The sequence below is a fragment of the Hemisphaericaspora subhashii genome (assembly GCF_019202705.1).
Source record: "Hemisphaericaspora subhashii strain CBS 10753 chromosome Unknown scaffold50, whole genome shotgun sequence".
Classification (NCBI taxonomy): domain Eukaryota; kingdom Fungi; phylum Ascomycota; class Pichiomycetes; order Serinales; family Debaryomycetaceae; genus Hemisphaericaspora; species Hemisphaericaspora subhashii.
This window is the reverse complement of record NW_026057324.1, coordinates 15,881-28,293: the sequence shown is the minus strand read 5'-3', so window position 1 is coordinate 28,293 and position 12,413 is coordinate 15,881. Positions and strand designations below refer to the sequence as shown.

Sequence of the window (12,413 nt, the reverse complement as noted above, 5' to 3'; positions counted from 1 at the left end):
GTGTACTGAGGTTAAAAAAAAAACAATTAACGGTCACCCGGATTATTACGGAAAGTCTTTGCTTAACACCGAGCAACACACTTCAATGATTATTAATACATTGATTGTCACTGAGTTTTCTTCAAGAAAGTATTGACTATTAAATGAAGTTAACTTATGAATATGTTACTTCTGTTGTATTAGAGAATGTAAGGAAGTAGACGAAGGAAGAAAATTTTTCTTCCTTTTCGTTCAATGGTTCTAATTTATTACACAAAATCTCCAAAGGGAAAGAAAAATTTTTATCTTTTTCATCAGTAAATATAAACTAATAAGTTCAAAAGTACACGACTAACAAATTATCTATAATGAATAACTTTTCATTAATAAACTTTTTAAAACTAAAAATTTCATCAATGTGATTCTCTGATGAAATTTTTTTCTTTCTTTCTTTCTTTCTTTTGTTTTCTTTCTCTTCTCTTCTTCCTCTTTCTTCCTTCAATTAAGTTAATCTTCTTATTCCATAGATCAATTACATTTACTTTAGAAAAAGTTATTACCAGGTTAAATCCTTCATTTTCCCATACAACCCAAAACTACAAGACTCACGTGACTAATTGTGTTGTAAAAAAAAAAAATTTGTGTGTCCTAAACCCAGAAAATTAATAATCTCCCTCCTTTCCCCTTAAGTTAACAACCCATCCTCCCTGTGTTACATTTTCTAAAAGATCCCCTTTTACTTAGTAACAATCAAACACCCCCATCGAATACAATCAGATACAACTTAACAGGGGGCTTTTATTTATCAATCCATTAACACCCCTAAAAGTACTTCAACACCAATTTAGATTTGTATTTATTATTTTAATTAGCCAAAACAATAAACAACAATGAAATATTCAGCAGAGAAAACAAAGGTTAAATCAATACTACCAAAGCCATCACCCATATCATCACTGTCTAGCCCTCCACCTCCATTAATACCACCAAAGCCAACAAAGAGAAGAGCAACTGATTCTTCCATTGATGTGAAATCTCGAAAGAAATCAAATTCATCAACCCCCAATTCAAGAAATCAATCACCAGCTATTGCTATCCCCACATTAATCAATAATCAATCAACAGCACCTCCCATTTTAAAATCTGAATCTGAATCTTCAGGTATGATGGATATATCTATGGGCAACACTACTCCTACTAAAACATCATCATCATCATCCAAACTGTCGAAACAAACTGGTCACAGACCAGTGACATCATGTACATTCTGTCGTCAACATAAAATAAGATGTAATGCCTCCGAGAAATATCCAATGCCTTGTCAACGTTGTGATAAAATGGGTTTGAAATGTGAAATTGATCCTCAATTTAGACCTAAAAAAGGTTCACAAATTCAATCATTAAAACTGGATGTTGATGAATTAAAAGCAAAAATTGAAATGTTAACTAAAAATGAATCATTATTAACTCAAGCTTTAAATCAACATAATTTGAATTTCTTACACCATCAACAACAAGATCCTACTTCTAGAACAAATTCAATTCATTCATATGCTGGTAGTCCAATGACTAATGATGGTGGTGTGTCTCCTGTAAATAATTTCTATGTGGCTCCTGTACCTTCAATCACCAGTATTAATGTTCCAACTCATTTAGCACCAACTGAAAATTCCGATAATTCACCTTCAACAACCATGAATACTCCAATGGATCATCAACAAAAATTACCAGAAATTGAATATAAACCAATTCTGGAATTCATTTTAGGCGATGTTACATTACCACTTTCAAAAGCAAATGAATTACATGATAAATTTATGAGAAAATATTTACCATTATTACCAATTATTGTATCTAGATCAGCTACTGAATTATATCATAAATCTCAATTACTCTTTTGGGCCGTGATATTAACTGCAAGTTTAGGAGAACCAGAACCAACTCTTTATATGTCCCTTGCATCATTAATTAAACAATTAGCAATTGAAACCTGTTGGATCAGAACCCCGAGATCAACTCATGTCATTCAAGCACTAATAATCCTTTCGATTTGGCCATTACCCAATGTCAAAGTCTTGGATGATTGTTCATATCGATTCGTCGGATTAGCCAAGAACTTATCCTTACAATTAGGACTTCATCGTGGTGGAGAATTCATTCAAGAATTTAGTAGGAATCAAGTGAGTTTAGGTCCAGATGCAGAAAGATGGAGAACTAGATCTTGGTTAGCCGTATTCTTTTGTGAACAATTTTGGTCTTCATTATTAGGATTACCTCCTTCGATTAATAGTACTGATTATTTATTGGAAAATGCAAGAGTTGATAAATCATTACCTAAAGATTTTAGATGTTTGATTTCCCTTTCGATATTCCAATGTAAATTGGTGAATGTTATGGGTATTAGTGTGACTAGACCCGATGGTTTGTTGGAACCCCTGAATAGAGCTGGATCTTTGAGTTTATTAGATCGTGAATTGGAAAGATTGAGGTTTAAATTACAATTTGCCGAGGGGTCAGCTATTGAAGTATATTATTTATATATCAAGCTTATGATTTGTTGTTTTGCATTTTTACCAGGTACTCCTATTGAAGATCAAGTTAAATATGTAAGTTCTGCATATTTAGCAGCCACCAGAATTATTACTATTGTTTCACAATTGGTTAGTAATGATTTTGCATTGATTGAATTACCAATATATGTTAGACAAGCTATGACTTATAGTGTATTTTTATTGTTCAAATTACATTTACTGAGATATTTGATTGATAAATATGTTGATTCTGCCAGACAACTGATTGTTACTGTACATAGATTATTAAGAAATACTTTAAGTTCTTGGAAAGATTTAGAAAATGATATATCAAGAACTGCTAAAGTATTAGAAAATTTGAATATTGTGTTATATACTTATCCAGATATATTTTTGAATGATACTGAAAATGATGATGCTAGTATTATAACAAGGATGAGATCTCATTTAACTGCTTCATTATTTTATGATTTAGTTTGGTGTGTTCATGAAGCTAGAAGAAGAACATTATTAGATAAAAATAATCCATCAAAACTGAAACCAGAACCAACAGAAAGGAAATTATTACCATTACCATTCTATAATCAAATCACCAAAGACGATTTTAAAACAATAACAAAGACATCACCAAACGGTACAACCATAACCACATTAGTCCCCACCGATCAAGCCATGAATCAAGCCAGGCTGACAGCAGCAGAATTGAATAAGCCATTAGAAATTAATGGTATTCCATTAACAATGCTAGAAGCAACTGGTTCAATGAGAGATGCAGCATTTGTTCAACCAGAATTTGCCGAACACAGCCCAGCTCCACAACAATTACCCCAACAACATCCTCAACAACAACATCCACTCCCAGCAATGCAACCCCAACAACAACAACAACAACTCCCATTACCATCACAACAACACCACCAAGTCCCAATGAATCAAGCAATGACGCCACGCATGAATCAAGGATATTTACCCACTATTGACGAATTCCAACAACCTATGTTTATGAGTCCCGGTACCCAACAACAACAACAACAACAGGCGCAGGCACATGATCCATTTGGGGGTGCTGCTACTCCTGCGAATGGAGCTGGTGGGTTTGTATCGCAGATTGATACGTTTTTCCAACAGCAGAGTCATGGGTGGATGAATAATGATAATTATCAGGATGAGGATTTTTTGGGATGGTTTGATGTGAATATGTTGCCTGAACAATAGAGAACGAAAGAACGAAAGAAAAAGGATGATGATGATGATGACGGGTTTTTATTTATGTTTTATTTTGTATTTTTATTATGTCTTATATTATTTATATAAAATTATTTATGTGTTTAGAGATTTTTTGTTTAATGTTATTAAATTATTTAATGTTTATTTGATTCCTTGATGTGGTTGTTTCTGTGGTTGTTTCTGTAAGTTTTCGAGAGTATTAATAGTGTGATTGTGGCTCTTGTTGCAGCTAGCACCACTCCAGAGGTTGAAATAATCACCATCCAACATATTGAAGGCGATGGCTGATTCCTAGAGGGTTTTTAGACATGGATATCGTAAATGGTTGCAAAATGAGCGGATTAATGATTTTTCAATGAACGGAAATGTATTTCCTGAATCACGTGAAATCTAGTAATTTTTCAGGGTTACAAAGCAATTCCCCTTCTCCCTTTCTAGAATTTTTCACAATCTCCATTAGTTGCTATTGCCCCTTCTTCACTCATCTCAACCAATTGACTTATCATACAATGTTCACTAGACAATTATTCCGCTCAATTCCACTCAGAGCCACTCCTGTCATCAGACCACAATTTGCAAGATTCATTTCTTTCGCCCAAGCTGATCAACCAAGAATTAGAATTGGATCCACGGCACCAAATTTCCAAGTTGACACTACCAAAGGTAAGATTGATTTCCATGAATTCATTGGTAATGATTGGGTAATTCTTTTCAGTCACCCAGCTGATTTCACTCCAATTTGTACTACTGAATTAGGTGCATTTTCAAGATTAAAAGGTGAATTTGATAAAAGAGGTGTTAAGTTAATTGGATTATCTACTGAAGGTGTTGATAGTCATAATGCTTGGGTTAAGGATATTGAAGAAGTTGAAACTCAAGGTAAGGAATTTGCATTCCCAATTATTGCTGATTTAAATAAAGAAGTTGCATTTAAATATGATATGGTTACTGAAGAAGATTTCAAGAATTTAAAATCAGGAATGGTTGCTACTGTTAGATCAGTATTTATTATTGATCCAAAGAAGACTATTAGATTGACTTTAACTTATCCTGCAAGTACTGGTAGATCAACTACTGAAATCTTGAGAGTTGTTGATGCTTTACAAACTTCTGACAAACATGGTGTTGCTACTCCTGTTGATTGGACTCCTGGTCAAGAAGTTGTTATTCCACCAAGTGTTTCTGATGCTGATGCTAAGGCTAAGTTTGGTGAATTCAGAACTGTTAAGCCATACTTAAGATACACTAAGGTCTAATTTGTATAAAAATTTTCTCTATTTACATGTATACGTATGTACCAAATTGTATTTTAATGAACTGATGCGTTTGTCAATGTAGCAACAATTGCGGAATCTGATTCGTCCTTCCCTCTCAAAACCAATTCCTTTCCTTCTTCGTCCACAAACACCGGTTGTTTGTCTTTGTTGGTCTTCAATCTTGGTTGAATATATTCCCATACCGCAGTCTTCAACACTGGTGGTTGGAAATCATGATCCTCAGAACCAAAAAATAATCGTTCACCAATTATGGAACTCTTTGGAGGCTCCACTACTTCTACTTGTGTCTGACCTTCTGATTGTGAAGTAGCTGCTAATATCATCCCCTTTGATGCTTCTCCACGTAATTTCTTCTGTTTCATATTTGTAACAACCACAACTCGTTTGTTTTGCATTTGTTCAATTGGGATATAAGGAACTAATCCTGAACATATTTGATAAGTATTGCTATCATCGATTTGGATCTGGGAGACATATAAATTGTCGCTACCTTCATGACGTTTACATGATTGGATTTGTCCAACTTGAAGTTTGAGATATGCTGGAGAGACTTGATGATTTGGTTGGTTAGTATAGTTGAAATCAATTGGGATTTGCTGGTTCTACTTACACTTTTTAGTGACTGCTTCAGAGTATGCTCTTCTTCCTATGATGCTTCTAATCATTTGTGCTACTGGGATGGCTATAACTTGGGCAACAGTGTCAACGAGAGGAACGAAGAAATTTTAATTCGCACTGAGCAGAGGAATAATTCTGTGGAGTGCTACACAATACACTGATCATAAGTCTATGACGTACAATTATCGAACCGATCTGTAGAATCGACTACTCATAAAGGTGTTCCTTTACATAATGTAGTTGTGAATTTCTCTTAGAAGGTTAAAGATTAAATCCATAAATGTTTGTAGTATTAGGCATCGCCTGTACCAGGTGGCACTACAATGGAGCTTGCCTTTGGGAATTTAAAAGAACTACCCGAAAGCTTTAGCATTCCAATCAAGAAGAATTAGATCATTGCTATCCAATAAGACTTGTTGGCTGTTGATGTTATAAGACTTTTCTTGATCTCCTTGAACTGAGTTAAGACGATCGCGAACACTAGTGTCGGGTCCATTCATCATCCTGAAAACCACGAAATATTCTAAGCAGCTGATCCAATGTGTGATTCCCGAATTGTTGATGGGCAAACGATGAAGAGACTCTTAACTTTACTTCGTAGTCATCACCGTCATAAACCAATAAATGGATGTTATATAAATTAAATCACGTGATATAATTTAATTTATCCCAATTAGGAAATCTAATTAAAATGACACCCAAAAAAAAATCTCTCGAGGAAAAACGCGTTTCTTCAAAAAACCTTTTCAATGAAAATAAAAAAAAATTATAATTCTTACTTTTTCACTTGTTTCTTTCCTTTCTACTCTCTTTCCAAGTAAGTTAATATAGAAACAAAGGTAATCAATTCCCCCAACTATGTCCAACTTTGTTTCATCTCCGGGTAGAATCCCATCAGATGCTGCCCAGTTACTTCATTCATCACAAGCATCTTCAACTTATGGAAGAGATATTTCAACCCCTCAACCAAATTCCCAAATTTTTTATTCAGAGTCACAATATTCCAATGCTGGTAATGCAACTCCACAACCACCCCAAATTCAACGTAATGGAGCCGCAGTCGTTCCTGGTAGAAGAAGACAAATTGCTGTTCCTAAAGTAGTTGATGTCACTGGTGAAAAAGTTAGAGAAAGTTTTGAATCATTTATTGAAGAATTTATTGATCCCAATGACGAAAATAATCAAGGGGATAATGATGATTGGGATGGGAAGATATATCTTGCCCAGATCGAAGCAATGAAGACTTATGAATATAGTACTTTATATATCAATTATCAACATTTATTAATGAGAGAAAATGGTGTATTGGCAACAGCTATTCTGGAACAATTTTATCGATTTTATCCATTTTTATTAAAAGGTTTAAGAAGACTTTTAAGAAAATATGCTCCAACTTTATTATATACAAATTTAATTGGACAAACTCAAAATGATGAACAACAACAAGATTCTAATTCATATAGTGGTGATAGAAGTTCAACTACTAATTCAACTCAAGCTAATGAACGTGTTTTTCAAATTGCTTTTTTCAATTTACCTTCAGTTCAAAGAATTAGAGATATTAGAACCAATAAAATTGGTTCCTTAATTTCAATTCTGGGTACCGTTACTAGAACATCTGAAGTCAGACCAGAATTATATAAAGCTTGTTTTACTTGTGATTTATGTTCAGCCGTAATTGAAGGTATTGAACAAGTTTTCAAATATACTGAACCTACTTCCTGTCCATCATGTGAAAATCAAAGTTATTTCACCTTAAACATTTCAAAATCCCAATTTATCGATTGGCAAAGAGTTAGAATCCAAGAAAATGCCAATGAAATCCCATCAGGATCAATGCCACGTACTTTAGATGTCATATTAAGAGGTGAGACTGTTGAAAGAGCAAAACCAGGAGATAAATGTAAATTCACCGGTTGTGAAATCGTCATCCCCGATGTCTCACAATTGGGATTACCTGGTGTCAAACCTCAATCTGTTCGTGAAAATAGAGGTGGTTCAGGTGAATTAAGTTCTGGTGTCTCGGGGTTGAAATCTTTAGGGGTTAGGGATTTGACTTATAAATTAGCATTCCATGCTTTTCATGTCACCTCTTTGATTAATAAAGCCGGAGGTACTATTGATCAATATAATACTGAGAATGATATTATGGGTGATCATGATCAAGAACTCTTTTTGAGTTCTTTGACTAGAGAAGAAGTCGAGAAATTGAAACTCATGGTTAAAGACGAACACGTCTATGATAAATTAGTCCAATCTGTCGCTCCTGCAGTCTTTGGTCATGAAGTGGTTAAAAAAGGGATCTTATTACAATTATTAGGTGGTGTACACAAGAAAACTGTCGATGGGATTAATTTAAGAGGTGATATTAATGTTTGTATAGTTGGTGATCCGTCGACTTCAAAATCCCAATTCTTGAAATATGTCTGTGGATTCTCCCCCCGGGCAGTTTATACCTCCGGTAAAGCCTCTTCTGCCGCTGGTTTAACCGCCGCAGTTGTTAGAGATGAAGAAAGTGGTGAATTCACAATTGAAGCCGGGGCATTAATGTTGGCTGATAATGGGATTTGTGCCATTGATGAATTTGATAAAATGGATATCGTTGATCAAGTTGCAATTCATGAAGCTATGGAACAACAAACTATCTCAATTGCAAAAGCCGGTATTCAAGCCACTTTAAATGCCAGAACTTCGATTTTGGCAGCTGCTAATCCAATTGGAGGTAGATATAATCGAAAATTAGGATTAAGGGCCAATTTAAACATGACTGCACCAATTATGTCTCGTTTTGATTTATTTTTCGTTATTTTGGATGATTGTAATGAAAGAGTTGATACTCAATTAGCGTCTCATATTGTTGATTTACATATGCTTAGAGATGAATCTATAAATCCACCCTATTCAGCGGAAGAATTAGCACGTTATATCAAATATGCTAAGACTTTTAAACCTAGAATGACTAAAGAAGCTCGTGATTTCTTGGTTAGTAGATATAGAGAATTAAGAGAAGAGGATGCTCAAGGATTAGGGAGATCTTCATATAGAATCACAGTTAGACAATTGGAGTCGATGGTTAGATTATCAGAAGCTATTGCAAGAGCTAATTGTACTGAAGAAATCACTCCTAGTTTTGTGGCTGAAGCTTATGATTTATTAAAGAGATCCATTATTAGAGTCGAAATGGATGATGTTGAAGTTGACGATGAAGAAGATGAACAAGCAAACGCTACCACCACTGGTGATAATAATGTTGATGAAGATGATACTGCTGAACATCCACAACAACAACAACCAGAAGCATCCAGTTCAAGACCTCATGCGTCTATCACATATGATAAATACGTCTCAATGATGAATTTAATGGTCAAGAGAATCTCCGATGACGAAAACACTGGAGGCGAAGGATTAACTGCAGATGATTTGATTGAATGGTATTTAGTTCAAAGGGAAAATGAAATCTCGACCGAACAACAATATTTACAAGAAAGAAACTTGGCATACAAGGTCTTGAAGAGATTGGTTAAGGATAGAATATTGATGAGTGTAACTCATGAAGCACAATCTGAAAATGAACAACCTACTACTGTTTATATCCTTCATCCAAATTGTGCTATTTTGGATTTCTTCCAACAATCAGGTGCTCAAGACACTGATACCACTATGCAAGAGGATTAAATGGTGCCCTGATTAGTATTCCTTTCTGTTCGTTTATATTTTGTATTATTATAATTTTGGTTTTCTTTACTTAGTTGGTTTATGTTTTTAATTAAATACACAAATTCTATAAAACTATATTCCAGTATTAACTCTAGTTTGATTGATCACTAGCGTTATGTTCTTCCTCTACATCTCCTGAAGCAGCCGCCGCTTGTGCAATAATCAAAGCAGCAGTCGCCTTCTCTTCATTGCTATATCTCCCAACATCCTCTTCCCCACCTTTCTCTCCATTCCCACTCTTCTTCCATTCAGCAGGCGTCAAACTCTGAGCACAATCCACACAATGATCAACAAAAATCCTCAGATTCGGAAACATCCTCTGACAAGCCCTGCACCACCCCGGATCATCCTTCGACGTCTCTCCATTCACACGACTCACACTCCCTCCTCCGGGCATGATTTGATGTTTATCTTTCACATAATGCACCAATCTCAAATGTCGTTTAAGCACATCCAATCGATTAAATGCCCCTCCATTTCGATGACAAGTGGGGTCATTACGGAAATACGGACATTGAAAAGCTGGAGCGACATGGGATCGGGCATGTCTTCGAAGATCAGATTGACGGGCGAAGGACCAATTACAGCCTTCGAAGGTGCATGCGTGAGGTCTGGGGTTTGTTGGTTTTGGTTTTGGAGTTTTACTGTTGAATTTTTTCACTTTGAATTGGTCGGCGGTTTTGGATGCGGTGGTGGTGGTGGATGTGCGGGGTCTGCCTACTTTGAAGAAAAAGTTTGATGAGTCTTGAGATGTGGGTGGTTGTGGTTGGTCTTGTGGTTGTTGTTGTTGTTTTGATTCTGCGTGTTGTTGGAGATGTACTGAGTAGTCGGATTGAAAATTTACATATGGATTGAAATTATCACGGTCTGAGGATGAAGGTGGTGGAGAATCCTTGGGAGCTGAGGTGGTTGGTTTTCTTTCATTACCCTGGATATCTGGTGAATGCTGACCTTGCTCTTGGGAATTGGTTGATGAAGATGGTTCTTCTCGTAAAAGAGCTGAAATAACTTCTTTTTTGATACCTTCAGATGAAGTCTCATGGTCACTTAAATCTCCTTTTGAGTCTTTTCTTAGTTTCATTATATCGTCTCTATGTTTGATGTCCCTTGATTGGTACCTTTAATTTGCAGTAATTGAAAATATTGGGAGCCTGTTATTATTGAGCCGCTTGTTGTGAGGTTTAAATTTTTTTGGAAGTTTTTTTCGAACGAAAGCAAAGAGAGGAAAGTTGGTGGCGCTGAAAAAAAATGGGAAATGTCGTATGCCTCCTTTGACAACGACATACGACATTATATTTTTGCAACCCTTTCAATCGACCCATCTTGGTTGAAGAAAGGAATGGCCCTGGCCATCATCAACCACATTCACTTTGGGTTATATCTAAGACGAGTCATATCTATATGACTAATGAATAAATAAGACTTGGCTTATCTGATTTGTCAATCATTGTGTAATTCTTTTACATTAGTAACTCACCATTGATCTTCTAATTACTAAATATTTGGTAATATTTGATGTTCCTGTATATAAAAAAACAATACCCCAAACCTTTCCTCATGGAAGAATATATAAAGATGATCAATTGCTATCATTCAAAATAATTTCAATTGACTTTTGATTCTTTTCTTCAATTGCTTTCTATTTGATTATTTCATAAATCTATATTCAATTAACTTAAAATTAAATTAAACAATGTCTAGCGTATGTATCAGCCGTCCCTTTAGTTAACCTTAGAGTAGTATAAATTAGTATGTAGCAATACTAACAATTGTAGGATAAAAAACCACTTGAAATTTTAAAATTTGCTGATGATAAAGATGGTGCTTTCAAAAGAAAACCATCCGTGTTCAGAGATTTTATAAGTTCCAAACCCGGTTCAAAATTCCCAGCAGAAGCAGGTAGATATCATTTATATGTTTCATTTGCATGTCCATGGGCTCATCGTACTTTGATCACCCGTTTTCTTAAAGGATTAACTTCAATTATTAGTGTTTCTGTTGTAAGTTGGCATATGGATAATTTAGGNAGGATTAACTTCAATTATTAGTGTTTCTGTTGTAAGTTGGCATATGGATAATTTAGGATGGAGATTTATCAATAAAGAAGAATTAAAATCGTTAAAGAATCCAGATGAGGATGTTAGTTTAGGTACGGTTGATCATGTATATGGTTTTAGTCGTCTTCGTGAATTATATTTTAAAGTGAATCCTGATTATGATGGTAGATTTACTGTTCCTGTTTTATGGGATAAAAAACAAGGGACAATTGTTAATAATGAATCATCTGAAATCATTAGAATGTTAAATACTGAATTTAATGATATTATCCCCAAAGAATTTGCTAAAGTTAATTTAGTTCCCAGTGAATTAGAAGCTGAAATTGATGAATTAAATTCTTGGGTATATGATAATATTAATAATGGTGTTTATAAAGCTGGGTTTGCCACAGATCAAGATGTTTATTCAAAAGAATGTATTAATCTTTTTAAACATTTAGATAAAGTTGAAGCTATTTTAAAGAAGAATCATGAAGAAGGTAAACAATTTTTAGTTGGTAATCAATTAACTGAAGCTGATGTTAGATTATATACTACCATTGTTAGATTTGATCCAGTTTATGTTCAACATTTTAAATGTAATATTGGTATGATTAGACATGAATATCCTTATATTCATAATTGGCTTAGATTATTATATTGGACAATTCCGGGTTTTAAAGAAACTACTAATTTTGATCATATTAAATTTCATTATACTAAATCTCATATTGCAATTAATCCTAATGGTATTACCCCAGTTGGTCCAATTCCAAATATCTTACCTTTGGAAAAGTAAGAGAGTTTCCCGTGTTTTTGTTTATTATTTTGCCATTATTGGTTCTTTTCGTTAAGTTAAGTGCTCTTTCGTTAAGTTAAGTAAGACAATATTCGTTTGTTGAAAAAGTTTGCATGGCATTTCCCCATTGATCTTTCTTGTGTAAATACAAACGATATTTAAATACATAGTAGTCTATTACATACGTTACAATTGTATAATTACATCTCTCTCTCAATCGTATGGTTAC

At 34.5% G+C, this 12,413-nt stretch overlaps 6 protein-coding genes across 6 annotated transcripts; 4 read left to right on the top strand and 2 right to left on the bottom strand. All coding sequences in view use genetic code 12, as the record gives it.

Annotated features, from left to right (window-relative positions):
• Positions 1-869: 869 nt before the first annotated feature.
• On the top strand, positions 870-3,725 carry SEF1 (Sef1p; the record flags this gene model as incomplete). The annotated part of the gene is made up of 1 exon (XM_049407538.1): positions 870-3,725. The coding sequence occupies one exon, from the start codon at positions 870-872 to the stop codon at positions 3,723-3,725; it is 2,856 nt and encodes a 951-aa protein (XP_049263039.1).
• A 521-nt stretch (positions 3,726-4,246) lies between these two features.
• On the top strand, positions 4,247-4,993 carry J8A68_003659 (peroxiredoxin; the record flags this gene model as incomplete). Its single annotated transcript, XM_049407537.1, has 1 exon — positions 4,247-4,993. One exon carries the CDS (start codon positions 4,247-4,249, stop codon positions 4,991-4,993), a length of 747 nt encoding a protein of 248 aa, XP_049263038.1.
• A 53-nt stretch (positions 4,994-5,046) lies between these two features.
• Positions 5,047-5,679, bottom strand: J8A68_003658 (uncharacterized protein; the record flags this gene model as incomplete). The annotated part of the gene is made up of 2 exons (XM_049407536.1): positions 5,047-5,555; positions 5,625-5,679. 2 exons carry the CDS (start codon positions 5,677-5,679, stop codon positions 5,047-5,049), a joined length of 564 nt encoding a protein of 187 aa, XP_049263037.1.
• Positions 5,680-6,490: 811 nt separating this feature from the next.
• On the top strand, positions 6,491-9,307 carry MCM6 (MCM DNA helicase complex subunit; the record flags this gene model as incomplete). Its single annotated transcript, XM_049407535.1, has 1 exon — positions 6,491-9,307. The coding sequence occupies one exon, from the start codon at positions 6,491-6,493 to the stop codon at positions 9,305-9,307; it is 2,817 nt and encodes a 938-aa protein (XP_049263036.1).
• A 133-nt stretch (positions 9,308-9,440) lies between these two features.
• Positions 9,441-10,430, bottom strand: J8A68_003656 (uncharacterized protein; the record flags this gene model as incomplete). The annotated part of the gene is made up of 1 exon (XM_049407534.1): positions 9,441-10,430. One exon carries the CDS (start codon positions 10,428-10,430, stop codon positions 9,441-9,443), a length of 990 nt encoding a protein of 329 aa, XP_049263035.1.
• A 989-nt stretch (positions 10,431-11,419) lies between these two features.
• ECM4 (omega-class glutathione transferase) lies at positions 11,420-12,184 on the top strand (the record flags this gene model as incomplete). Its single annotated transcript, XM_049407533.1, has 1 exon — positions 11,420-12,184. One exon carries the CDS (start codon positions 11,420-11,422, stop codon positions 12,182-12,184), a length of 765 nt encoding a protein of 254 aa, XP_049263034.1.
• Between the last annotated feature and the right edge of the window lie 229 nt (positions 12,185-12,413).